This window comes from Cibotium barometz, chromosome 26, assembly GCF_041138505.1.
Source record: "Cibotium barometz isolate CiBa-2024 chromosome 26, ASM4113850v1, whole genome shotgun sequence".
Classification (NCBI taxonomy): domain Eukaryota; kingdom Viridiplantae; phylum Streptophyta; class Polypodiopsida; order Cyatheales; family Cibotiaceae; genus Cibotium; species Cibotium barometz.
The window spans coordinates 42885617-42912651 of NC_141071.1; the positions used below are offsets into that span (position 1 = coordinate 42885617).

The window sequence follows — 27035 nt, forward strand, 5'->3', positions numbered from 1 at the left end:
TTTCTCAAGAGGAGACATGGAGTTTTGAGATTGGAAGCAAGTACGAACACTTGACTCAATGGACAGCCAGGGCAACCCATTGGAAGTGCCGAATTCGAAGGGCCAATCAAGTGCTTCACGGGATTCCGATGCATTGCATGGAAGGCATAAGCCTCTTGAGAGAGTCAAAAAGCTCAAGGAGTTCAAGGCCGGGGACAAGTGAGTGAAGTTTGATGCCTATCATAGGGAGTTTGATGCTTCTAAGGTGCTTGCTTTTGTGGCCCAGTTTGATATTGCATTTAGTGAAGAGGACTTCATTGAGAAGTCCAAGATCCGTCATGCAAGCATGTTTTTGAAGGGGACAACTGTCCATTGGTGGATCACTTAAAAGACCACCAAAGATCCCATTTGCACTTGGAAAGAGTTTAAGGATAGATTTTATGTCCAATTCTTGCCACCCAATGCAAAGCATACACTCACATTAAAGTGGGATAGACTTGATCAAAAGGATAATGAGAGTGTGCAGCAATATGTGAGCAAATTTTGGAAAGTTTTGCTCGAGGTTACTCCTTTCATGCAACTTTCCGAGGATGAAAAGAAAAGAAAGTTTCGTTCCGGGTTGCAACCAACCTATCGTTCGGGCATTGAATTGCACCCGAAACACACTCTACAGCAGCTTATAGCATCTGCTCTTGCTACGGAGCAATTGGTGCTCAAAATCAAGCAAGATCAAGGTGGTTCCAAGGGCAAAGTCCCAAACCTGCAAAAAAGAGCTTTTGGGATGTCCAGAAGGGAGGTAAAGCTGAAAATACCACATCCAAGGATCATGGGCCAAAGAAGAACAAATTTGGCTTGACTCCCGAGAGCAAAGGGAGCAATATGCAAAGGAGGGGAAATGCTTTTCTTGTGGCAGTAAAGAGCATATGTTTAGACAATGCCCCAACCGCAAACAAAAGCATGAGGACAAGCAACCCAAGGCAAATGTGCATGCAGTTCCCGATGTGCAGGAAAGCATGCAGCATGATGGAAAAGAGAGGATGGTATGCAAAGCATGGAGTCAAATCAAGGATCAGCCCGCTCTATTTATGTTTGATGATTGTGCAACAAATAATTTAATCTCTACCCAGATGGCAGCCGCCTTGGGCATTGAGGTTGAGAACATGGGGCCTCAAATTGAAGCAGAAGCTGCCTTTGTTGGTAAAGAGGTGCAGGTTACTCCACTTATTGGGAAGTTGCGCATACATATTCAGGGATATCTTGATCATGAGCATTTCTTGGTTGCCCCACTTAATGGATGTGATGTATTGCTTGGCAAGCCATAGCATCATAGGCTTCAGTCCCACAAAGAGTACAAGACAAACAGAATTTCCTTTATGCATAGAGGCCGCATGCATGTTATTGATGCTGGCAAGGAAGGGGATTCTATCCCAGTTGTATCTCACATCCAGATAAATAAAGAAATGAAAAAAAGTCTTTTTGCGTACTTGGTTTTTGTTCGTGACAACATTGAACCAAGTCATGAAAATGTGGATGTTTTGACTCAAGGTAGGCTGAATTTTCTTCATTCATACAAAGATTGTTTTGCTGATGCATTGCCAGGTGAACTACCTCCTCAAAGGCTCGAGGATCATCGCATAGATCTTGTGCTAGGTAGTTCTCCACCTAACAAACCCGCATATCGTGTGAGTGCCACACAGTAAGGAGAGATTATGAAGCAGGTTAATGAGCTTTTGGAGAAAGGTTTGGTTCAGCCAAGTTCCTCACCTTTTTCCTCTCCCGTGCCTCTCGTTCAAAAGAAAGATGGGTCATTCCGCATGTGTGTGATTATAGAGCTCTAAATAAGCTCATCATCAAGAATAGATTTCCAATCCAGCGCATTGATGACATTTTGGATAAGCTTGATGGCTCGGCTTGTTTCAGCCGTATTGATTTGAAGAGTGGTTATCACCAGATACGAGTGGTGCTTGAGGATGTCCACAAAACTGCATTCAAGACAGCTTTTGGATTGTATCAGTTTTTGGTGATGCCTTTTGGTCTCACCAATGCCCCAGCCATATTCAATCGTATGATGGATAGGATATTCCGACCCCATCGAAAATTCACAAGTGTATTCTTTAATGACATCTTGGTTTTCTCCCAAGAATGAGCAAGAGCATAGGACTCATTTGGCCATAGCGTTTGAAGAGTTGCGGAAGCATAAACTCTTCATTAATGCCAAGAAAAGTGAGTTCTTTCTTTCAGAGATACACTATTTGGTCTAATTGTATCCAAGGATGGTGTAAGAATGGATTTTTGCCAAGATTGAAACCATTCAAAATTTGCCAGAGTTGCAAAATGTACATCAAGTACGTAGCTTTCTGGGGTTATGTTCATATTACATACGCTTCATAAGGCATTTTGCTATGATTGCCACGCCTCTACATGATCTCACGAAGAAAGCCACTTTTAAATGGACTCCTAAAGGAACAGGATGTCTTCTTGCAACTCAAGAATGCTATCATATGTGGACCCGTATTGATTGTTCCCGACTTGCAAAAGCCATTCATGGTGGAATGTGATGCATGTGGGAATTGTATAGGGACTGTCCTAAATCAAGAAGGTCATGCAGTTGCATATGAGAGTGGTCGATTGCATGATGCCGAGCTTCATATGGGTATCTATGAGAAAGAGCTCTTGGCTGTAATTCATGTCTTAAAGATATGGAAACATTATCTTCTTGGGGCTGAATTTGTAGTCAAGACAGATCATCAAAGCTTGAGATATTTTCTATCTCAAACAAAGCTTTCGGAGAAGCAGATGAGAATGGCAAACTTTCTTTCCATGTTTCATTTTCAGATTGTACATACTCCAAGAAAGAAAAATGTAGTGGCAGATGCATTATCCAGGAGGCCTTATGTGGCTGCAGTTTCAGTGGCCTCTCATGGGGACTTATCTACCATGCAAGATTTGTATCATTTGGATGCTGATTTTTGCCATATATGGACTGATTTGATGGCTGGTCACTCACATGCCTCTTATGTGATCAAAGAGAGTTATCTTATGAAGGATAACTGTTTATGTGTGGTGAAGAATATGTGTCCAAAGGTTATGGAGGAATGTCACGCTCCACCTTATGCTGGTCATAGAGGTATCATGCCTACTACAGGCATGATTGTGAGAGATTTCTTTTGGCCAAGCATGCGTAAAGACATCGAGGCATATGTACGAGCATGTCTTACTTTTGCCAAAAGGTGAAATTTGACAGGCAAAAGCCTCCAGGTTTGCTTCAGCCATTGCCTATTCCCTCGCAGCCATGGGAAAGCATTACTATGGACTTCATTATGGATTTGCCTAGATTCCAGCATGGGAACGATGCTATTTGGACCATTGTGGACAGGTTTAGCAAGTAAGCTTACTTCTTGCCTGTCAAGAAAACCATTAAAGTTGATCATATGGTGAAGCTTTTTCTTGCTTACATCTTCAAGCATCATGGTATGCCTAAGTCCATTGTTGGGGATAGAGATCCCAGGACTACGAGCCTCTTTTGGAGGGCTTTATTTGATAACATCTTCAAGCATCATGGTATGCCTAAGTCCATTGTTGGGGATAGAGATCCCAGGACTACGAGCCTCTCCTGGAGGGATTTATTTGATAACATGGGCACTAAACTTGAGTTTTCATCAGCTTATCACCCCCAAATGGAAGGCCAAAGTGAAGTTGCAAATTCAGCCGTGTTGGATTTGTTGGAGTGTTATGTGGCAGATCAAAAGACTGCATGGGAGAAGTATCTTCCACTTGTAGAGTTTGCCTACAACAACACAGTTCATGTCTCCACGGGAAAGGCCCCGTTTGAGATTATTTATGGTAGAGTGGTCTTGCCACCCATCCTTTGTACAAAGGATGAGATTTTTGCAACCGATGAGTATGTGCGTGACTTGGATGTAGCTTTGCTCAGGTGCGGACAGCCATTGCAAGGTCACAAGACAAGCATAAAAGGGCTGCTGAGAAGCATAGAAGGGACATGCAAGTCCAGGAAGGTGATTGGGTATTGCTGAAATTTGAGAAAGCTAGGCTTCGAAAGAGCACAGGACGAGAGGGATCATATCCAAAGCTTTCTACTCGATATTATGGACCCTTCAAAGTGATTGACAAGATCAATGAAGTGTCCTTCAGGCTTGCTTTACCCAGCCATTAGAAAATTCACAATGCTTTTCATGTGAGTCTTTTGCGGAAGTATGTGGGGCCAGATCTAGAGGAGCCTGTCACAGAAGATCCACTAGAAATTGGTGAGCTTGAGGAGATCCTTCAACCAGAGCAGATTGTATTTCACAAGGAGAGAAAGTTACCACATCAGAAGCTTTCCAAGAGATACCTTGTGAAATTCAAAAATTATTTGCCAATTGATGCAAAGTGGGTAGATGAGGATTATTTTGTTGACTACCTGCCTCTTTGCTCCAGCTGCACACCTGGCTGTACCCGCTCTTTGCTCTAGCTGTACCTGGCTGTACCCGCCTCCTAGCAGTTGTATCTAGCTTTACCTGCCTCCTAGCAGCTGTACCTGCTGTACTTGCCTGAGGAGCTGCTGTACTTGCCCATGTGTACTTGCAACTGTGCTGGCTCTGCCACACTGTTTGTACCGGTTGGTTGCCCTGATTTCATCAGTTGATTGCACCCATTTGGAGCACACAAAAAGGGAAATGGTCCTTCTTTGTTGAGATTTGAATTAAATCCTATGCCAGGTATTTATTTCTATATTTTAATTTCAAATTCAGATAACAATTAAAAGTGAAATATTGTTATTCCAAGCTTTGTGTAGGCAAGTTTCTTCTCCAGTTGCATACACTTTAGAAAGCCATTGGGTAGTGGTTTTTCCCATGATTGCCTTGACCGCGTCCTCACCTATAGAGGAGCCAGTGAAGGTCATGAGGGTATGAGGAAAAACCAGGTACAAAGCTTATCTGGGAGAACCGGGATACGTTCCCTCCGCGGTGTATCATTGTTGCCTGTGTTAGTGCTGGTGTGCCTGTTTGTGCACAGTTCCGGAAGACCAGTGAAAGGCAAGTGTGCACCCAGTGAAGGTGGGAATGAGCCTGTGATTTGAGGCTACTCCGACCAAACCTCTTCATCGACTTGAACCAGTTTTATTTGGTTGTTTTCACTCCCTGGTGGAGAAATCTGGCCTGTGAGTCCCGTGACACTTGTACAAATATAAATACTCCAAGAAATACAAAAAGTATTGAGGGAGGGACTGGCCCCAGTGCTGGTGTCATTCGTATTTTTCAGTATTTCCAGTATTCTTGTTACTGATGTTGCTTCCATTGTTTAATCTCAGTTAAATTAAGTGTTCTAAATATCAGTTAAATTAAGTGTTGCTGATGTTGCTTCCATTGTTTAATATCAGTTAAATTAAGTGTTCTAAATATGTGTATATTGTCTTCCGATTTGTAGGCTTCCTGTAGGGAGCGGTCACATACAATGGCTGAAAATCATAATAAAATGATTAACTACCTTGTCTTTAGTATTTCTTCGCGATGGAAGCCTCCAAAAGAGTCCCCAACAGTTGGTATACTTCATGGGGAGCTTGAGAGAGAGAGAGAGAGAGAGAGAGAGTAGCCATCATTAGGGCAGCTTGTAACGGTGGTAGAGGCTAGTGTGCAACAAGAGAGACTCCTCCAAATGAAGAGAAAGGACTCCAAGTTATAGATTTGGGCCTCCCATGAGCTAAAATGGCAAGAGAAGGCTATAATGACAAGTGGAGAGCCACACAAAAGCTTAAGTGACAAGTGTGAGGCTGCTTGTCTCACTTTGATCAACTTTCTAACAAGTGTTAGGCCACTTGGCTCACTTTGGTCCACTTTCTTGCCACATGTCCCAATCTAAGAGATGGGTCCTTCCATAAACTTTATCTCTAAAAATATCCCAACTGGTAGACATTCTGTCATAGGCACTTTGCCAACTCTTGGTATCTACTCAATTCCAGATGTAATGACGCGAACATAATTTCCATCGGAGTCGGGCCAAAAATAGCAACTCTCCTAAATTTTAGGAGTGTGGTCCTTTGTATTCCAAGATAATCTCCCATTCCCAAAGCTTGTACTTTCCAAAATATTTAGACGTCCTGGAGTCCACCAGACCCCTTTCATATTGCGAAATGTCCACGCTAGTGACATCCTCCCCAGCTTCTTAAAAGTTGTCTGCAGCTTTAAGTTTCAAGCCATATATCCAAGATATAATCATGTCCCATCAAGTGGGCGAGACTAGACAGTCTCAAAAATCCAATGACTGAAAGAATCCATGTCCCAAATAAATGGGCGAGAGAAAACAGTCCCATAAGTCTAGATATCATAATCATGTCCCAAATAAATGGGCGAGACAAAACAGTCCCAGAAGTCCAGATATCATCTCTTTGTGTCCATGCTCCAAGAGTATACCCAAACAAAATAAGTTTTGGTGTCATATCCACCAACTCGAAGGAGCAATCTCTTGTTCCCCAATCTCCAGTCTCACGTCAAACGCATGCTACTCTCCACTGGCTTGCATGCGAGCACATGCGAAGACCAGGCCGAGAAATAGAACATCTATTGATCATGCACGCGGATGTAGAACGTCCACTGGATATGAGCGCAGACATCAAGTCCTGAGCATACCAGACTTCAGTTTACTGACACTTGGCATAGACATAGTTCCCTGCCAACAAGGTGTCAGTCCACATGACCCTTGGTGTAGACATAAGTCCCCTGCCAACAAGTAGTCCACATGACCCTTGGCATAGACATAAGTCCCTTGCCAACCAAGCGTCATGTCCACTCTACCACTTGCACTCCTTGTTGGTACTCTGACCACACACCTTGGAGGAGAGATGGGCTCAAGTAATAAGATAAAACAATCACTCGCGCAGGCATAGATAGCTTGGTGTTCCATAAGGATTTTTGCTACACAGTTTATAGGCATTTCAGTCACCAACTCACACCACCCTCTCAAGTGTCCATGTTCCCTTCCATCTGCTCTCTATTGTTCCACCCACATAAGGTAGAAACAATCTTTAAGAGAGCACGTAGGACAAGAGAACACTACATAGGGTATGTTAACCACGAGTTTCATTGGTATCATAGCATAGGCTTTCTTGGAAGCGGAGGCTTCCTTCTATCAATAAGGAAGAGAAAAGATCTCAAGTGGGGACCACACTTACCATCATTGCTATTAAGCATGGCTAGCGGCTTCATAGCCTATGAAGTAAGAGTATGAGCAGAAGACAGCTTGTTGATCTAAGGATTTATGAATTCACAAAATTTTATCTTGGAAGTATAAAGTTGGCTTTAAGTGTACGTATTTAGCACTCTTTCCATATGGAAATTGTGGATTATATTATGAAGCTTATAGGCAAGCTATATGGATATATCTCGGGATATCTTAAGAATATGGTGAAGAGATATTTCTTTTGGCTCCATGACCAGCCTGGCAAAGAAAAGCTAAGTATACTTTGAGTTTGCAAAGTTGGTGCTTTTGCTATTTACTATGAAGTGTTTTTGATGTTCACTAACCCTTGTATAGCCATGCAAGGAGAAAGGTGTTATTGTTTGCCTTGAGATGGTTTCAGGGAAACATTGTTTATGGCTCCCTTTAATGGGATGAATTCTTTTCATGGCTCCCTTTATTGGGATGGATTATATCTATGGAGATTTTTTTCTTGGACGAGATCTATATAGATATTGGGCTTCACAAGCAATTTCTATGGACTAATCTGTCCGCGTTTATAGAGAAGAAATATTTGGATATCTCATGGATATGATGCTTTTATGTGGATAAAGTCCACCTCTACTCCAAGGTGTGTGGTCAGCATGGAGCATGTGCTAAGAGTTATGATATACAGGTCTATGGATTCCTGGACTTCTTTTCTAGGGATTTGGATCTGTCATCTGCATAGAGTGTATCTATTGTGTGCAGCGCGCACACAAGACTAGCTTCGAGGCTTGGGGTAGCTTGGAGCTAGGCAGGCAGATTGGTGAGCTGGGCTAGGGATGGAGGGATGGACTGATGGGTGGGCGCCCAAGTGTGGACGCCCAATGACCGGCCAAGAGCCTATAAAAGGGTGGCCAAGGTCAGTCAGTTAGTCAGAGGCTCGTGGGACTGGGTGGCCAAGGTCAGTCAGTTGGTCAGAGTCTCACGGAGTCCTGCGAGACTTTGACCAACTGATTGACCTTGGCCATCCTTTTATAGACTCTTGGCCTGACACTAGGTCACAGATGTCCACACTTGGGCGCCCGCCCGTCAGTCCATCCCTAGCTGAGCGCACCAATCTGCCTGCCTAGCTCCAAGCTACCCCAAGCCTTGAAGCTAGTCTTGTGTGCATGCTGCACACGGTAGATACACTCTGTGCACATGATAGGATCCATCCTCAGGTTTATGGAATATTCTTTTTGGCTCCCTTTATTTTGGATGCATGATACCAATGAAACTCATGGTGCCTGGGGGACTAGGGTCTTTGACACACTTGTTGATACCATCAATGCATATTAAAACATTAAAACATGGCCACAACCTTAACACATATCCATCATCACTTTGCATAAAACATAACAACTGGACAAAACATCCAAAAATGCTGAAAGTGGAGCTTGCACATGTGACACCACATAGAGGCCGGAATGGGCCGACCCCCCCCCCCCCCCCTTGGAGTATTTTATTACCCAAGGAGAATAATATCATGTACAAGCTTTGAGGGCCTTACTCTCCCCACAGGAGATGTCGGATTATCCATATACAAATGCCATAACACAGCCCAACACGAGGCAACCAAGCTGGAACATAGGCTGTAGAAATGCCGAGCCAACAATATAATCCATATACCTCCGTGTGGGTAATGATTCTTCCCCAAAAACCATGGGTCTTCATGCAATAGAGCTGGTACAACAGGTTCAGCTCTCCATTCAGCTGGTAGAGGAAGTACAGTGGCTGGTACAGCTGGTATAGTGGCTGGTACAACAAATACAGTGGCTGGAAATCATAATAAAATTATTAAATACCTTGTCTTCAATATTTCTTCGCGATGGAAGCTTCCAAAACAGTCCCCAACAGCCGGTATACTTCATGGGCAGCCTGAGAGAGAGAGAGAGAGAGAGAGAGAGAGAGAGAGAGAGAGAGAAAGATATATTAAGCGTCTACTAAAGACCCAATGGGCATATGAGACCAAAGTGATACAATAATGTCCATGGCATATCTCATCATGGAATGGAAAATAAAACAGAAAGAAAACATAAATATAGCTATCTCACTGGGGTGATACAAAACTGTCCATGGAAAGGGGATAAAATGGAACATATGCACAGATCTCTACAACAGATTTTGGAGTGGATTCGGAGGCCTAAGGCAAGGTTTTCAGTGAAAAGGTGGCTAGGAAGGGAAGGATGACAAGTATGGGAGACCATATGTGGAGATAGGGAATGACGACAGTCATCTAGGGTCAAAGGTTGGAATCCCGTCATCAAGTTTAGCAGAAGGGGCTAACCCCTGGTTTGGGTAGTAGATAAACATAGATTTTGACATGATTAGGGTCTGGTTAGGCACCAGAACAGATCCTAGAGGACATGTATCAGGTCGGCCAAGTGTGGAGAGCTTTCTATTATTGAGACTCGGAGGCAATTAGATGATCCCTCGTGGTTTACAGGCTTTCAAGGACCTTAAGGTTGCATTATCTGAGGCTCCTTGTTTAGTGTTACCCTCTTGGGATGATCTATTCCAGGTGATCGCATTGATGCGAGTAACATCGTTATCGTAGCGGTCTTGCAACAACGGAATGGGCATCCAGCTGCTTACATGTCTTGTAAGCTGATCCTTGTAGAAAAGAACTACTCGGTCTATGTTTGGGAAGTCCTTGTAGAAAAGAACTACTCGGTCTATGTTTGTGGTGATATAGGCCCTGACATTCTCTTTATGGGGGCGACTTCAACGTTCACATAGATTACTAGGCTTTGCGTTGGCTTTAGATGATGCCAAGTGCGAATTGAAGTGACTGTCAACACCGTTGGAGCTAGATTTTCTAGTAGTTTGGTGGAATGATCGAGTAGACGCCTTTCATGTTCCACTTCTAATGCACATGGATGGATCTTGCTGGTATAGGACTAGATGAAATGAAGCACAAGTATGTGAATTTCGTGGAATTCGGTACTCAGTTGAAACATGCATTGGACGCCATAGGACTATGACATTTCTTGATACGCGATGGTTGGCTTTTCTACAAAGGTCGACTTTGTGTGTTGAAACAATTCCAGGCAACTCTTCTCCACGATGCCCATGATGCCATTAGTGGTGCTCATAGGGGCATGAACTCAGCCTTGGAGAAGTTAGAGCGGCAATTTTATTGGCCTAGAATGAGGCAACACGTGTTCAGTCATGTGCAACTTGTCAAAAAGTGAAAGCTCCTGGTGGGAAGAAGATAGGGTTGTTACAACCATTACCTATTCCCGAAGAACCTTTTCAGGATATCTCCATGGATTTTGTGACGAACGTGCCTCCTAGCATGGGTAAGTGTAATACGCAGTGTTTGATTGTTGATCGTTTTAGCAAATTTGTTATGCTTATTCCTTGTAGGGCTAACCTTACTGCTGAAGATGTTGCTACGTTGTTTATTAGGCATTGGTACCCCATAGGTGGCATACCTAGGACCATTGTGTTAGATCCAAGTGCCAAGTTTACCAGTCATTTATGGAGGGCATTATTTGACAACTTTGGGACTAATTTGAATTTTTCCAGTGCATTCCACCCATAGACCGACGACCAGATGGAGATTTACGATCAATTGGCGTTCGGTGTGCTGTAGTCGTTGTGGCGGCCTTCTACTCTTGGGCTCGCTCGTCTTGGGGGTGAGGCACTTATGGAGGAGTCGTCGTCGTTGGTGGGGGCTCCACACATAGAGCTATGGCTGACAAGGCGCTTGATGCCTGAGTTGCCACACCTAGGGCTACGGCTGTCGGGATGCTGGATGCCCGTGTTACCACGATGCTACTGCATGGGCAAGTGCGAGCGAGTTGTCCCATCTGGCGGCAGATGAAAGCACTAGCTTGAGAGCCCAGAGCTCGGAGAATTCCTCCTCCTGAAATATATGGGAGCCATTGAGGTGGGGGATCACCAATTGGTGGTGTAGGTTCTCCAGGGAGGCTTGCTACAAGTATCCAAAGCAAGGGGAGTCTAGCCGCCCGAGCGACGGCCTCCATTTTGCTAGGAACTCAAGTACTTGACCCATGGTACTTCCAATCGTTGGAAGAAGCAGCAAGTACTCCATGGGGAGCCAGGGAGTTGCAAATGGTAACTGGGAAGTTGGTGACTCTGGCCAAAGGATGCAGAAGAGAAATAGTGGTCCCGTTTGGCAAAGGGAGCTTGTGCCTCCCGAATCGTGATTGGGCTCTGGGAGATGGTACTTTTTGTGATTGCTGGCGGCGAGTCGAACTCAATCCTGATGTAGCCATTGACCAAGAAATTGATGCCGTTGATTGGCCCTTGGTCCCCAATGATCCAGAAGTTGAAAACAAAATCAAGGGGGCTCTGCACATTGTGTTGGATTATCTCCCAATGTCGAGCTTGTAATTCTTGATCATGGCGTCCATGATAAGCCCAGCTTATGTCACACTTGGTGACAACATAAATGCTCATAACAGCTTGCCATTGAAATGGTTACCTTGTTTGCTAGGGTGTGGTCCTCACCACCACGGCCATGGTCACATGGTGGCGACAGGCTTGCCCGGGGTCCGCTACTCGTGCTTGTTGGGTGTGTGCAGTTCAGAAACCTGCCAGGTTTTGCTGGGTGATGCACTGGGGGGTGGGGGGGTGTGTTGTGCGTTCTTCAAGAGAGGCTAGGGAGGAGGCTGTTATGGAGTGTTGTGGCCCTGGTGGCACACTAGAGGTCCTGTTTCTTGGGGCTCAGGATGATTGTGAGTTTGGCCATTTGTTTGTTTGCACTCCTAGAGTGTTGCAGCTTTGTGGATAGACCCTCACGAAATATATATGAGCTTTTCAAGAGGATCCAATATGGAGCCTTGAATCTTAACATTTCTATGTTCATGGATTCTTGGGGGCTCATTTCTGGAATGTGGGTCAGGTTGTAATCGAGAGAACGGTACCATTTGCCAAAACCTTGCAGGTTAATTAAATCATTTCGAACTTCTTGTATTCAGCATAAATTTATGTCATTCCTTTCTGCTTGTTCATTTAAGCATGTGGATGTGTCTGTGGGCAGTTTCTATAATCCTATTCAGTAGTCAGTTCTGATGAGCAGATCTTACATGCGGTTTCTGCTGAGAAGCTTCATTTTTTGCTACTTTCACCAGGTTTTCACTTCCCCTATTGTTGAACTCGGAAGAGCCGCGGTGGCTCTTGGTCAAGGTGACATGACAGCAAGGGTTAGAAAGGGGACAATCTTACTTCGAGACGAGATAGCAGATCTGAAAGATACATTCAATAGCATGGCACATCAAATTTCAAGACATCAGTTGATACTCGAACATAAGGTTGGGGTCTACACATTATTTTGGGCGCTTAGCATAAATATAAACACATGCACGCACGCATCTACATGTATCTCAGTGGCGAAGAAATGATAATCATTTCTTTAATATGTGAGATGAAGATGAGACATAGATTTGACTGGCATCATTAAATTATGAGTGCTCAAACAAGTAGGAAATGAAGCTACGTGAGAAGAATCTGCCCAATCAGGTATATTAGAGATGAAATGCGACAGATTGGTGTGGCATTGTTCAAGTTCCGGAGTTCTTAAACAAGTAGGAAATGAAGCTTCATGAGAAGAATCTACCCAATCAAGTATCGTTTAAGACTTATATTTGAAATTGATCTATAAATGAATGTATGCATGTGTATGTATGTCTGTGTTGTGTGTGCTTACATGAGTGTATGTGTATTTATATACATATACACATGTATGTATGTATGTATATATCTATGTACATTAATTAGGTGGCAGGGTTATGAGCCACTCAGGCAAGTGCCTGCTGACTGGGCTTAGCATGTTCTAACGAGCTAAGATTCTAGAATGATCAAACGCAGGAAGTTTTGACTGTTTTTGCACAGGTCAGGGAAAGAACATCAGATTTGGCTCGTGCTAATGAAGGTCTTGCAAAGGAGATCGAAGAGAGAAAAAGGATAGAGATAGAGCTAGAGAAAGCCAAAGATGTTGCCATAGCGGCAAACAGATCTAAATCTGAGTTTCTGGCAAATATGTCGCATGAAATTCGTACTCCTTTGAATGCAATTATCAATTTTACAGAACTTTGCCTGGACACACAAATAACTCCCGAGCAGCAGGAGCATCTTGACTATGTAAATAATCTATCATTATTATCTATGTGAATGGCAAATCAGGTTGCACTTTCTTTGTAAAATGTTCGATTCTCCTCTGGTCTGTTGTCACTTCAAATTGCTGGCTTTGCTTGTTCCAGGTGCACTTTGCAGCCCAACATCTGCTACGGCTAATCACTGATATATTAGACTTTAGTAAGATTGAAGCAGGAAAACTGGACATTGAGGAAATACAGTTTTCTTTGTTTGATCAACTAGAGCATGCTGTGTCAGTGCTTGCGGCACGTGCTTTGAAAAATGGTCTAGAACTATGCTATAGTTTTGATGCTGACGTTCCTGATCAGATTATGGGAGATCCAGGGAGGCTACTGCAAATATTTGTCAACTTGATTGGTGAGATTTTGTTGAATTGGTTTTTTTCTTTCTTTCTTAGGCTGCTCACACGTACAACCCGCCTTTGCTACGTGGAGGGGAAAGATTTCACGTTTGTCCTCAATTTATGTGTGTAAAGGCTGTTAGATATATATTATTGTTGTTTATGGCTTGATATATCCTGTGCAAGTTTAATGCACATGGTCTACCGGAGAGTTGAAATTTAGATTGCAGGTAATGGCATAAAGTTCACAAAGGAAGGGGAGGTAGCTGTTTCTGTGTCTGTTAAAAGTAGAACTGCAGATGCTGTTGAGCTTCTTTTTGCAGTAAAAGACACTGGTGCGCATTCCATCCTTTGAATTTAAAAGGTTGTGGTACCCAGCATGTTGATTTGACTGTTTTGGCCTCATCAATAAACTTCGTCTTTTGCACTTTGTCTTTCGCAGGCTTGGGCATACCTGAAAGCAAGCAACGACTGCTGTTTCAAGCTTTCTCTCAAGTAGACTCCTCAACACAAAGGTGGTCCTCTCGAAGAGCATTTTAATACACAATGTAGCATTTTTTTAAAGGTCGAGTCAAAGAATCTGTTTCTCCTTATCAGTAGATTCCTTCTTAGGAGTAGTTTGGTCCTTTCATGTCGACATTATACATCAAGAATGTCCATAGAAAGCAAGGGCTTTTACAGACCTTTCATTGAGGTATGTAGAGCATACCTTTCTAAAATCCGTTTGATTAGTGAGAATGGGTCTACGCCTGTAGGCGAGCAGTGACATCCTACATCTATATTGTTAATGAAGCAATGCAACGTACAAGAAACTATCTCAGCCATCAGTAGATCACCATGGAACCTTGGCTTCAATATTTGTGATAGAAAGAGTAAGAACTCTCATGGGTAGGATTAAAGTGCAGAGTTTGATTTGGATAATCATGGCTCTAATCTTTTTTAAGCATTCATCGGAGTTTACTGAGGTCGTAGGATGTGATTGAGCAAAAAAAATAATTGTTTCGATTACCTGACGTGAGTTTGATGTAGCGTTTGAGTTGAGTCCAACTGTTGTGTCTCTCTCTTTGATCTAATTGCTAGACAAAACCCTGTTGCTATTAACCATTGGAGAAAGAAGAAAGAAAGAAAGATTTTATTAACGTCTTCCAAAAGACCGAACTCGGCCTATGAGACAAATCAGTGTACCTGTGTGGGGTATCCTCTGTCGTCCCAACAAAATGAAAAAGTAATCTGGGTGTGCAATAAGTACAATGAGTGGGGCAGGGGATGGAGCTCTACTACTAGGAGAATGCAAAGCTATATGCATGGAGTATACAATCATGATATGCAACCTAGCTAGCTCCATCCTGTACCATACTGGGGGTATAAAATGGTATACATCAATGCAGGGTGTGTCCACAGCTCCTTGAAGAACATGCCTAGGTCTGCTCTGAAGCGAGCCAGTTGCTCCGCACCCTCTCTGTGAAACTGAGCTCTGATCTCTGTCATCTCTCTCTGGTATAGGCGTGGTGTCCGAAAGCCAGGTGTCCTCTGTCTCCTACGGGCTCTGAGTGTCTCTTCTCTCTGGAGAGTAATTCCCTGCTATGTAGGGGCTGGGAGTGGGGTGGATCTCTGAAAAAATGTAGTAATCTGTGTCTGTCGTCCCCCCTCTGGAGCTGTCTGAGCTTGTAATGATGTCTCTCTGTGACGCTGTATGTCTAGAATGAATCTCCCCAGTATGCGCTGGTCTGCTGCCTCAAAGATCTAGCGTAGGGAATGTGGCTCTCTGAATAAAATGGGATCTCTCTCTCTGATGGTTGTATATGCTCTGCATCTGCATACATAATGCTCCTCACTCTCCACCTCCTCTCTGCGCAATCTGCATACCCTCTCCTCTCGGGGGATCCGTGCTGCTCTGCCAGTCTCGATCTCCAATCGATGTGATGAGACTCTATGTCAAAACCCCAACGGATCTCCTCGTGATCGTTCTTGGTACGAGACTCGAATCCTGCAAACAAACAAACAAACAAACAACAAGGGCGTGCAGGCCTGACTCACCTCCCAACCATGACAGCCGTGGGCAAGCCCTCAGTCTTTTGGCTATCCCCATCGAGCCACGAGCTGAGCCTAACTAGGTTGACGTACCGACCAATCTCCTCTTCGCGACGTCCCATACCGCCACGAAGCTACCCTCGCGGGCCTCAAGATTGTTGCCGGCCTCGGCTGCGTAAAGCAGGTGCACGCCTGCACTAGATTCAGGCTCCAAGACCATAGAGCTCTCACAAACTCGCGAGACTCTCTATATCCCAATAACTAACCTTGGCCACCCTTTTATAGGCTCTTGGCCGGTCATCGGGCGTCCACACTTGGACGCCCGCCCGTCCATACTTGGGTGCCCGCCCGTTAGCCTATCCCTAACTCAGCTCGTCAATCAGCCTGCCTAGCTCCAAGCTTTCCCAAACCTCGAAGCCCATGGTTCTTGGTCTCTCTCATCGTCGAAGCTCGCCATAGCAAGAAAATGCAATTCCTTTCGAGAACGCAATCTGACCATCCACTATCTGTGTGGGAGACTTCCGGAGGCTTCCAGAGGCTAAAAACCAACCGTCCTTCGAGGGACAGGAGTCACTCCGAAAGGGGTAGTCCACCGGCGTCTAAAAACCAACCGCACGAGCGAGAAAAAAAAATCTGGTTTCTTTGCTGAATCTTTGTGCGGAAGCTTCGGAGAAGAATCCAACGATGTCTATTAGAATAAAATCTGTCTTGATCTTGAGCACTTCTAATAGATTCCTTCGTAACTTGTAACATTTCTTGCATATGTTGTAAAAAATTACGTGCTGCATCATGCTGAAGTCCTGAGAATCCTACTGTAACAGGTGATCTAGGTTGAAAACCATACATAAGCATGAAAGGACTAAAATCTGTACTCGTATGCTTAGTACTGTTATATGCAAATTCTAACATAGGAAGATAATTCTCCCATGAACTCTGTTTTTTGGATACATATGCTCGAAGCATATCCTCCAAAATCTGATTCACTCTTTCAGTCTGGCCATCAGATTGAGGATGATCAGAGGAACTCAAATTCAAAGTTGTTTCCAACTTCTCAAAAACAAGTTTCCAAAAATCACTCGTAAACTTAGAGTCCCTATCACTGACTATGTCATGCGGTAACCCGTATAGTCTAAACAATTGCTCGATAAACTGCCGTTGTCAGGTAAAAATCTGAGAAGTGTTTTGAGCTTGTGTACATATGGGATGCATGGTTTGCGAATAAACTTTGCCCTGAATGCCCTGGCAAATGTACAGAGTGAATGGCTTTGCAGTGAGCCAGTACACGCTTGTTTTTTTTGGGAGCAGGTGCTTGAGATTGAAAGTTTTTTTTATTGCAGCAGTATGGTGTGCGGGTGGTTGCCAAATGCAGGGCACCGACCAATTCGAAAGAGAGGCCGCCTTTGGAGCATGGGGAATTGATGTGTTTGGTAAGTCGAGGTGCAGTTGATGATTAATGCTGAAAGCTAGGGGAAAGAGTGATTGTAGCCATCCTTGAGGCCTTAGAAAAAATAAAAAAAAAATAATATCGATGTGGCCAGCTTGTAGGAAACCACTTGGAGGTTTATTTTGCTGCCAGCGTGACGTCTAGAGGGTTGGCGAAGAGGCAAAAGTGAAGTTGCCGCCTTGTGAAAGGGAGACCTCTCGACAGGAGAGAGCCAAGAGAGAAGAGAGGTGCAGAGGCTGTTGGCCGCAAGACACAAGAGGAGACAGGCTGGGGAAGTCGAGGGTTGCTGGTGGGGCGCCCTCTGAAGAGAGAGAGTGGCCGTCTTTTTTTGGTGGGGTTGGCACAACCGCAGCGCAGCAGAGCAGGGAAGAAGCGTGTGCAGAGGTCAGACGAGAGCCTGGCGTAGCTGTGGCTGGCGACAGAGGGCCAGGCGAGGGCTGGGAAGCCGCCTTTTGGCGTCAAATAGGTGAAGGCCGCCTTTGGTAGGTGAAGAGGAAGGTTTTTGTGTGTGGCTGTCTGGTTCGCCACAAGAGCAAGGTAGGTTGCTGCGAAGGCTGGCGACTGTGCAGTCGACAGGGGAGAAGCCTGGCGTTGGGTTTTGGTGTTGGGTTGGCGACAAACATAGAGGGGTCGCTGGTGGATGCTGACCAGAGAGAGTGCCTTGGGTGTTGTGTGTTGGTTGCAGTAGAGGTGCTGATGTGTGGGCTGGAGACAGGTGGGGCTCGCTTACGACACCTGGCTGTGCAGAGCTGGAAGCAGTGAGACAAGAGGTGGCTGGCAGTGAAGCCGTGAAGGAGGGACAGCAGTGGTGCCAAGAGAAGCAGAGACCGGGAGAGAGGCTTGGTTGTCAGACGCAAGGGTGAATTCCCTTGGTAGTAAATCCAAGCCAGAGTCTTGGTTTTTGGTGTAATTGCTGAGTTTGTTTGAAGTGTGATGAAGATGGGACTGGATTTCCCAAAGTTTTATGGTGTGGATGGTGCTGTGTATGTTTTTGCTGGATGATCATTTGTCTATCGAGGTTTTGAGCTATCTTTATGGTGTGGGTGGGTGGTGAACAATGAGAAGTGTTCCAGCCGGTGGCTGGTGGTGTCCCCGTTCGTGTTAGTATTTTCAAAGTTTGGGAGGTGAAGGGCTATAGAGGCATGGTCTTTGTTCTTGTTTTCACCTCACAGCTTTCTGGTGCCCCCATTGAGGATTGCTCAGGTATATTTCTCTTGCCTACGAGGGTGTATGCCCCAGAGTAAGAGATTGAAGGAAGGTGTTTCCAGTTTTTTTCTTTGGTTTGAAGGTGAAGCTTGGGGATAAAAATGATGTCGTATCCAGAGTTTTTTGTTGGTCCTAATGAAGATGTAGTAGATTTTCTTGAAAGAATGGAGGTTGCATGCATAAGTAACCACATCAATGAGCCGGCACAGGTATTGCGGTTGCTGAATATATGTTTGAAGGGAGATGCGAGGGCATGGTCTAGAACTTTGGAAGAGTCGTTAAAGGATGCTGAGCCACGCATTCCAATGACTGAGGATGGATTAAAGACTGCACTTTTGAACAGGTTCAAGAAGATCGAGGATCCAGATAGAGTTTGGCATGAAGTGCAGGGGTTGATACAGGGCGAATTGGAGCCAATTGATGATTATGTGAAGAAATTCTCTTTGCTGTGGGAGACCTTGTGCAGGGCTTTGGGGGAGGATCAAGTACCTCCGGACATGATGAAGAAGGATCGTTTTGTTGCGGGATTGAAGGGAGGTATTCGCTGGAAGGTTGAATTAAAGAAGCCCAAATCTTATGAGGATGCTGTAGAGATTGCTAAATCAAAGGATTGGAAATTGCGACGGATGAACCAGCTGGGGATGGTTCCAGTGGCAGTGAGACCTGAAATTAGAAGGGTAGAAGCGGTACCGATGAGAACCGTACTGGAAAGAGTGCAACCGACAGAAGCTCAAGTGAATAATGTCATACCACCGGGGACAAAGGTAGCACCCACAACTGTTATAGCTTCTGATGAAGGGCTTCAACAGGACATGAGGCAAATGGTGGATTGTATGAAGAATCTGAGTTTGAAAATGATGGAGAACAAAGGTGGTGGACGTGGCCGAGACAGAAGTTATAATCAGGAAGGGGTTGAAGGTCAGACAGCAGGCTATGGAAGTGGCCGTGGTTTTGGTAGGGGTAGACGGTTTATTCCTACATGTTGGAATTGTGGTGAATTGGGGCATATAAGTCCTGAATGTGATAAGCCTCAGCGAATGTATCCCTTACCCTCTCAGATTCCCAACAGGGCAAATGATTATGGAATTGAAATTAAAGGTGAAGCAGGGACCAGTGGGTTGACAAATGAAGAGAAAGGTAAAACTAAGGTGATAGATGTGGTCACCCTTGAGAAGATGAAGGAGACAGAAGCTGATGTGATGCTTTTGGGGAAACGGACGCCACAGGAAAGGGAAAGCAGGGATGCTGCAAGAAGAAAGGTAAAGTGAAGGAAGGAGGGGATGTAAAGGTCAAGCGGAAGCAAAAGTCTCGTAGGAAGTTTCGGGTGACTGATTTTCCACTGGGGGTTGGGCAGAAAAGCTACAATTTACAGGAGGACATGGCTGGAAGGATTGATGACACGACCAGTAGCACTACTACTAGTGAGGGAACAGAAGACACTTCATCCAGTGAGGAGGATGCAGACATGGATGCCCTGGTTATTGATGAGAAAGTGCTTAGTGATGAGGTTGCCCAACAAGAAGAGGCCATACAGGAAGAATGCGAGGAAGTACAAGTGAATCATGAGCAAAGGTATGCATGTGATGTGAAAGAGTATGCTTTAAAGTCTTTGGATGATATACCGTTGTGGGATGAGTGGGATATAGAAAGTCTACAGGATGATGAACCTGAGTTGGAGTTGGATGACCAGATGTGCATTAATGTGAAGAAAGCCACAAGCAGAATTGATGCTATGAAGGAGGAGCAACACCAAAAGTCTATGAATGATGTTGATGCTATGGATGAGACTATGGATGCTGTGATAGATGAATTTCTTATTGGCCTTGATAAAGATGAGCATACAGGAACTGAGGTGGATACTTTGGGAATGGTGCCTTTTGAAGGAGAATTTGTTTTGCCTGTAGTGGTTGGTTTTGATGGTGATGTTTCTCATGTTGATGGACAAGAAAGTGTTATAGCACAATAAGTTTTTCTTGATGAAGCTTTCATCAGTTATTACCCTCAACAGGAATTGCTTCACTGGTTCTCCAATATTGGTGTTGGCTACATCAGTGATTTTGGAATTGAGATGAGGCAGGATGGTATGTATGTCAAGAGCTTTGTTTCAAAAAATTCTTATGTACCGTTGTGGGAAGTGGGATGGCAAATTATGTTTGGGGAAGATGACACTGTTTCTTTGAACACTTGGAATAGAGATGTTTTGGTTACTTTGTATGATGCTCAAAGGATTGACAGAGGGAAACGTGGTCATATGCTTTTTGCTGCTGATCATAAATGATTCAGCAGGCTAGGGGTTGGGCAAAGTATGTCAGGTAAAAATCTGAGAAGTGTTTTGAGCTTGTGTACATATGGGATGCATGGTTTGCGAATAAACTTTGCCCTGAATGCCCTGGCAAATGTACAGAGTGAATGGCTTTGTAGTGAGCCAGTACACGCTTGTTTTTTTTGGGAGCAGGTGCTTGAGATTGGAAGTTTTTTTATTGCAGCAGTATGGTGTGCGGGTGGTTGCCAAATGCAGGGCACCGACCAATTCGAAAGAGAGGCCGCCTTTGGAGCATGGGGAATTGACGTGTTTGGTAAGTCGAGGTGCAGCTGATGATTAATGCTGAAAGCTAGGGAAAGAGTGATTGTAGCTATCCTTGAGGCCTTAGAAAAAATAAAAAAAATATAATATCGATGTGGCCAGCTTGTAGGAAACCACTTGGAGGTTTATTTTGCTGCCAACGTGACGTCTAGAGGGTTGGCGAAGAGGCAAAAGTGAAGTTGCCGCCTTGTGAAAGGGAGACCTCTCGACAGGAGAGAGCCAAGAGAGAAGAGAGTTGCAGAGGCTGCTGGTTGCAACACACAGAGGAGACAGGCTGGGGAAGTCGAGGGTTACTGGTGGGGCGCCCTCTGAAGAGAGAGAGTGGCCGTCTTTTTTTGGTGGGGTTGGCACAACCGCAGCGCAGCAGAGCAGGGAAAAAGCGTGTGCAGAGGTCAGACGAGAGCTTGGCGTAGCTATGGCTGGCGACAGAGGGCCAGGCGAGGGCTGGGGAGCCGCCTTGGTGATGTTTTGCAGCTGCTGAAGACTGGTGCTGAAGAGGCGATAGAGAGGGGCTGGCGTCAACAGGTGAAGGCCGCCTTTGGTAGGTGAAGAGGAAGGTTTTTGTGTGTGGCTGGCAGGTTCGCCACAAGAGCAAGGTGGGCTGCTGCGAAGGCTGGCGATTGTGCAGTCGACAGGGGAGAAGCCTGGCGTTGGGTTTTGGTGTTGGGTTGGCGACAAACATAGAGGGGTCGCCGGTGGATGCTAACCAGAGAGAGTGCCTTGGGTGTTGTGTGTTGGCTGCAGTAGAGGTGCTGATGTGTGGGCTGGAGACAGGTGGGGCTCGCCTACGACACCTGGCTGTGCAGAGCTGGAAGCAGTGAGACAAGAGGTGGCTGGCAGTGAAGCCGTGAAGGAGGGACAGCAATGTTGCCAAGAGAAGCAGAGACCGTGAGAGAGGCTTGGTTGTCAGACGCAAGGGTGAATTCCCTTGGCAGTAAATCCAAGCCAGAGTCTTGGTTTTTGGTGTAATTGCTGAGTTTGTTTGAAGTGTGATGAAGATGGGACTAGATTTCTCAAAGTTTTATGGTGTGGATGGTGCTGTGTATGTTTTTGCTGGATGATCATTTGTCTATCGGGGTTTTGAGCTATCTTTATGGTGTGGGTGGGTGGTGAACAATGAGAAGTGTTCCAGCTGGTGGCTGGTGGTGCCCCCGTTCGTGTTAGTATTTTCAAAGTTTGGGAGGTGAGGGGCTATAGAGGCATGGTCTTTGTTCTTGTTTTCACCTCACACCGTGCTAATTGCGTAGATGTAATAGTCTTCCGGGTCTGTAAAAATCTAGCCATTTTTGTCAAGCGATCTACCACAACCCAAATAGAATCGTGGCCTTTATATGTTCTTGGCAATCCGGTAATAAAATCCATGGAAATACTTTCCCATTTATTACCTGGGATTTGCAAAGGATGCAACAACCCAGCCTGTCTAAAGCGTTTAACTTTTTTTTTTTGCTGACAAATTTGACACTTGAGAACATAATCTTCTACATACCCTTTCATCTTTGGCCAATAAAAGTGTGTTTCACTAACGATAGTGTCCTGTGTACCCCAGGGTGTCCAGCAGAAGGGGCGTCGTGACACTCCTTAAGAATCTTGGACCTAATGTCCGGGATCTGTGGTACACAAACTTTGTCATTACGGAATAGTAAACCATTCCGAATCATCCATTGGCCTCCTGCAGTCTGAATGGTAGACTGCTCAGGCATTGAGTCTTGGTCAATCAATGAGCTCCCGTCCTGGATCTTCTACCAAAATGGACCAAAATAACTATCAGTCCTGCAAAGCCCTCTCAATGACTTAAATAAGTCAGTAGAAATCTCGGTGAATGACAAAGTATTCACCTCTCTAATTCGACTAGCGAATCTGCAACACTATTCATGGACCCTTTCCGATAACGGATCTCAAAATCAAAATCTTGCATTAACTTAGCCCAACGAGCTTTCCTTCCTCTCAAATCATCCACATCACACACATACTTGATTGACTGATGATCAGTCAATACCACAAACTTGGAGCCATATAAATAATGTCTCCAAACCTTGAGAGCATGAATCACAGCATAAAGCTCCTTCTCAAGGGGTGGCCAACGAGATTGAGTGTCGTCTAGCTTTTTACTTTCAAAAGCAACCGGTCTACCATCTTGAAATAGAGCAGCCCCGATAGCATAGTCACTAGCATCGGTTTCAAGAACATAAGGCCGACTAGGATCAGGTAATGTTAAGATAGGTGCTTCCTTGACTTTATCTTTCAAAAGTCTGAAGGCCATATCCAAATCGTTATTCCAAGTGATAGGCTGATTTGACTTACGTCCACGACCTTTCAATAAGTCGGTCATCGGTAGTGTGAGCTGAGAGTATTCCTGCACAGATTTCCGAAGAAAAACTACGAAACCGAGAAAAGAACGAAGTTGTTTCACTGTTCGCGATATAGGCCAGCAGTCCAGAACCTTCTGAACTCGGTCATAGTCAATGCTCAATCCATCTCTAGTGATCTTGTGTCCCAAGTAAATGATTTCTGTCATAAAGAACTCACATTTACTTAATTTAGCATATAGTCAATTCTGTCTTAAAATAGATAAGACAATCGTGAGGTGTCTGACATGATCCTCAAGAGTACGGCTATATATCAAAATATCATCCAGGAACACCACCACAAATTTTCCCAAATGTTCACGAAAAAGATCGTTCATCATTTGTTGGAAAGTGGCTGGAGCATTGGTTAACCCAAAAGGTAATACGAGAAACTCGTAATGGCCATACCTAGTCCGAAAGGCGGTTCTTTTGGACTAGGTATAGGCCAGCAGTCCAGAACCTTCTGAACTCGGTCATAGTCAATGCTCAATCCATCTCTAGTGATCTTGTGTCCCAAGTAAATGATTTCTGTCATAAAGAACTCACATTTACTTAATTTAGCATATAGTCGATTCTGTCTTAAAATAGATAAGACAATCGTGAGGTGTCTGACATGATCCTTAAGAGTACGAATATATATCAAAATATCATCCAGGAACACCACCACAAATTTTCCCAAATGTTCACGAAAAAGATCGTTCATCATTTGTTGGAAAGTGGCTGGAGCATTGGTTAACCCAAAAGGTAATACGAGAAACTCGTAATGGCCATACCTAATCCGAAAGGCGGTTCTTTTGACATGCCTTTCATGAATACGTATCTGGTGATAGCCAGTACGTAAATCTATCTTCGTGAAATATTTCGCTCCTGCTAACCGGTGAATCAGGTCATCTGATCTAGGGAGAGGATAACGGTACGTATCTGGTGATAGCCAGTACGTAAATCTATCTTCGTGAAATATTTCGCTCCTGCTAACCGGTCAATCAGGTCATCTGATCTAGGGAGAGGATAACGGTTCTTAATGGTCAGCTTGTTCAATCTCTTGTAATCTATACACATTCGCCATGCCCTTCTTTCTCCTAAGCAACACAGGTGCACCCCAAGGTGATTTACTTGGACAGATCTGGCCCATCCTCAGATAATCTTCGAGTTGTTTAGCCAACTCATCTTCCTGAGCTTGACTCATCCTGTAAGGTGGAATACTTACATTATGAGCACCAGGGATCAAGCCAATACGATGATCTACTGCCCGTTCAGGTGGTAAACCCGATGGCAATTCCTTAGGAAATACGTCTTGAAAAGAATCAAGTATCTTCTGTAATTCTTTGCTTTCAAGCACACTTAATTCATTTACATCCATGGAAGGGATGAGAAAGGAAGAAAGTGGAATCAATACACAATGGAAAGCGGTATACAAAGAAGAATCCATTATATTTCCAAAATCAATTGTATTTACAAGAGGTCCCTGAGAGGGATGTATACAATCACCTAAAATACTATACTTGGTGTCCCTATGCTAAAAAGAAAAAATATGACTAGACCAATCTATCTGGACTTGAAGAGTCTTAAACCACTCAATCCCTAATAACAAGTCTACATTTTCTAGGTGCATAACATAGCGTTCCAGAGTATCTTTGTAGTCCTGAATCTGGATTGGAAGAATCTGCCCCTTTCGATCCCATACTTGCCTTCCCGCAGGTAGGCGTACCTCATAGGTATGATCGCTGGGTGTCGTATCAAGACTCAATTTCTGCATAAGTTTGTAGTTAACAAAGTTGTATGAGCTGCCAGGGTCTAGAAGAATGTGAATTCTATGGCCATTCACTTCTCCATAAACGCGGAGAAGATCATGCAAGCCAAATACTTTAGAGTTGAACAGACAATCAGAACATGTACTAGGGCGAGAAAGTACAGTAATTGACGTACCTGTCAAAGACAACTGGCTAGCTGCCTTTGGCTTGGGTCCTGCGTTTGTCTTGGCACCCTTTTGCTTTGGGCACTCGTTACGCATGTGTCCTTTTTCTTCGCAGATAAAACAACGTCCTTCCTTCTTGAGCTTTAAAGCCCTAAGGAGTCGTTTCTTCTTCGCTGGTGTCGAACTTGAATTCTTCGAAGGTTGGTCCGAAGACTTTCCTTTAGTCGTGTTAGCTATAGGTGCGGAGAATTTTCTTTTATGCTTGTTCCCCTGCTCGGTAACGGGTTTAGACTTGGAAGAAACCATTGTACGAACTTGAATTCTTCGAAGGTTGGTCCGAAGACTTTCTTTCAGTCGTGTTAGCTATAGGTGCGGAGAATTTTCTTTTATGCTTGTTCCCCTGCTCGGTAACGGGTTTAGACTTGGAAGAAACCATTGTATCATCATAGATACGAGCTGAATGAATGGCTTCTTCCAATGTTTTGCATTTGTTATTTTTAACTTGTAAACGATATGAGTTTGGTAAACCAGCCTACGAAGAACCCCAAAAGAGTAGTGGGATCCATCTTTGCAAGTCCCTAAACTTCTGGAGGTAGACCTCATAAGTGAGGTGCTGCGAGGTCATGGTCAAAGCGGAAAACCGGGCAACAACATCATAATCATCCTCTTTCTTGAGGAATTCCTTCTTGAAGACGTCTTTGAATTGTGCCCAAGTTGTTGGCTTAGGGTTGAGTTCCTTCCACCAAAGCAAAGCTTTGCCGGACAGGAAACCTGCTGCTAACTGGATCTTTTTCCCATCATCATATGGATGAAACTGAAAGTGAACTTGCCACTTATGTAGCCAAGTGTCCACGATCTCCTTGGTGCGCTGCTTTTGCTCGCCCTCGAACGGTTCCGGAGGAATGTTGGGACCCAAAGCAGAAGCCAAGGTATCCATACCCGAAAGAGTAGAGAGGTTAGTGGTCAAGAGAGCGATGGAGTTTTGCAAAGCTTGCATCTGGGCTGCGATTTGTGCCTGACGTTCCGACGAAGAAGCTTCGAGAGCTACTTTGAACTCTTGGAAATCTGATTTTGACACATAATCGTCAAAAAGATCGGCATCGGTATCTTCCGTAGCCGGCAAGCCTTCGCGTTCAACAAGGGGCTCCAACTCTGATTCTTGGGTCGACATCGTGAAGAGGACAAGTGGAGAGAAAATTCGATCTTTGCACAATAAAGGTGCGAGGGAACTTGAGAGCTTGAGAGCTTGAAAGCTTGAGAGATGTGTGGCAAGAAGCCCACTTAAGGGGTTTATAAAACTAGCCCCAAAAGCTACTTGAGCTTTTGCTTTTGTGTTTTATATATATATATATTCAATTTTCTTAAGAAAAATAAAAAATAAAACACCTTTAACCTTGGAGGGGTTTTTTAAACTTAAAAAAAAAAAATTAATCTAAAAAAAAACAAAAGCGCTGAAGGCTTCTTTTTTTTATACTTCCCTCCCGGATTAGAGCCGCTGGTTGATGCTGCCGGTGATTGCTTTCCTGCCGGCGCCTGTGGTCGCACAGGTGGCCTGCACTGGCCTGCGCCACCCTCACGTAGGCCTGGCCACAAGGCCGTGTGGGCCTGGGCGCCTGCCTGGCTTGGCCTGGGTGCCTGCGCTAGGCTGCGTAGGCCTGGCTACGTAGGCCTAGGTGCCCGCCAGCCTGCTGGCCGCCTGGGTAGGCGTGGCCACAAGCCAACGTAGGCTTGGGCGCCTGCTGGCCTGGCCTAGGCGCCTGCCCCTGGCTGCGTAGGCCAAGGTGCCTGTCGCCTAGCTTGGCAGGCCTGGCCGCCTGGCTTTGCAGCCCTGGGCGCCCGTTTATGTGCCTGCCTGCAACGCGTCACAA

At 44.7% G+C, this 27035-nt stretch overlaps 1 protein-coding gene across 3 annotated transcripts in view; it reads left to right on the forward strand.

Moving 5' to 3' along the window:
- Positions 1-27035, forward strand: part of LOC147623995 (uncharacterized) — a 149673-nt gene that overhangs the window by 74401 nt on the left and 48237 nt on the right. For all 3 annotated transcript variants that reach the window (XM_086820678.1, XM_086820681.1, XM_086820679.1), the window contains 5 exons: positions 12279-12458; positions 13039-13287; positions 13407-13659; positions 13873-13977; positions 14085-14157. In XM_086820678.1, coding sequence (XP_086676804.1) covers positions 12279-12458; positions 13039-13287; positions 13407-13659; positions 13873-13977; positions 14085-14157 — 860 coding nt within the window. The remainder of the gene's footprint in view (positions 1-12278; positions 12459-13038; positions 13288-13406; positions 13660-13872; positions 13978-14084; positions 14158-27035) is intronic.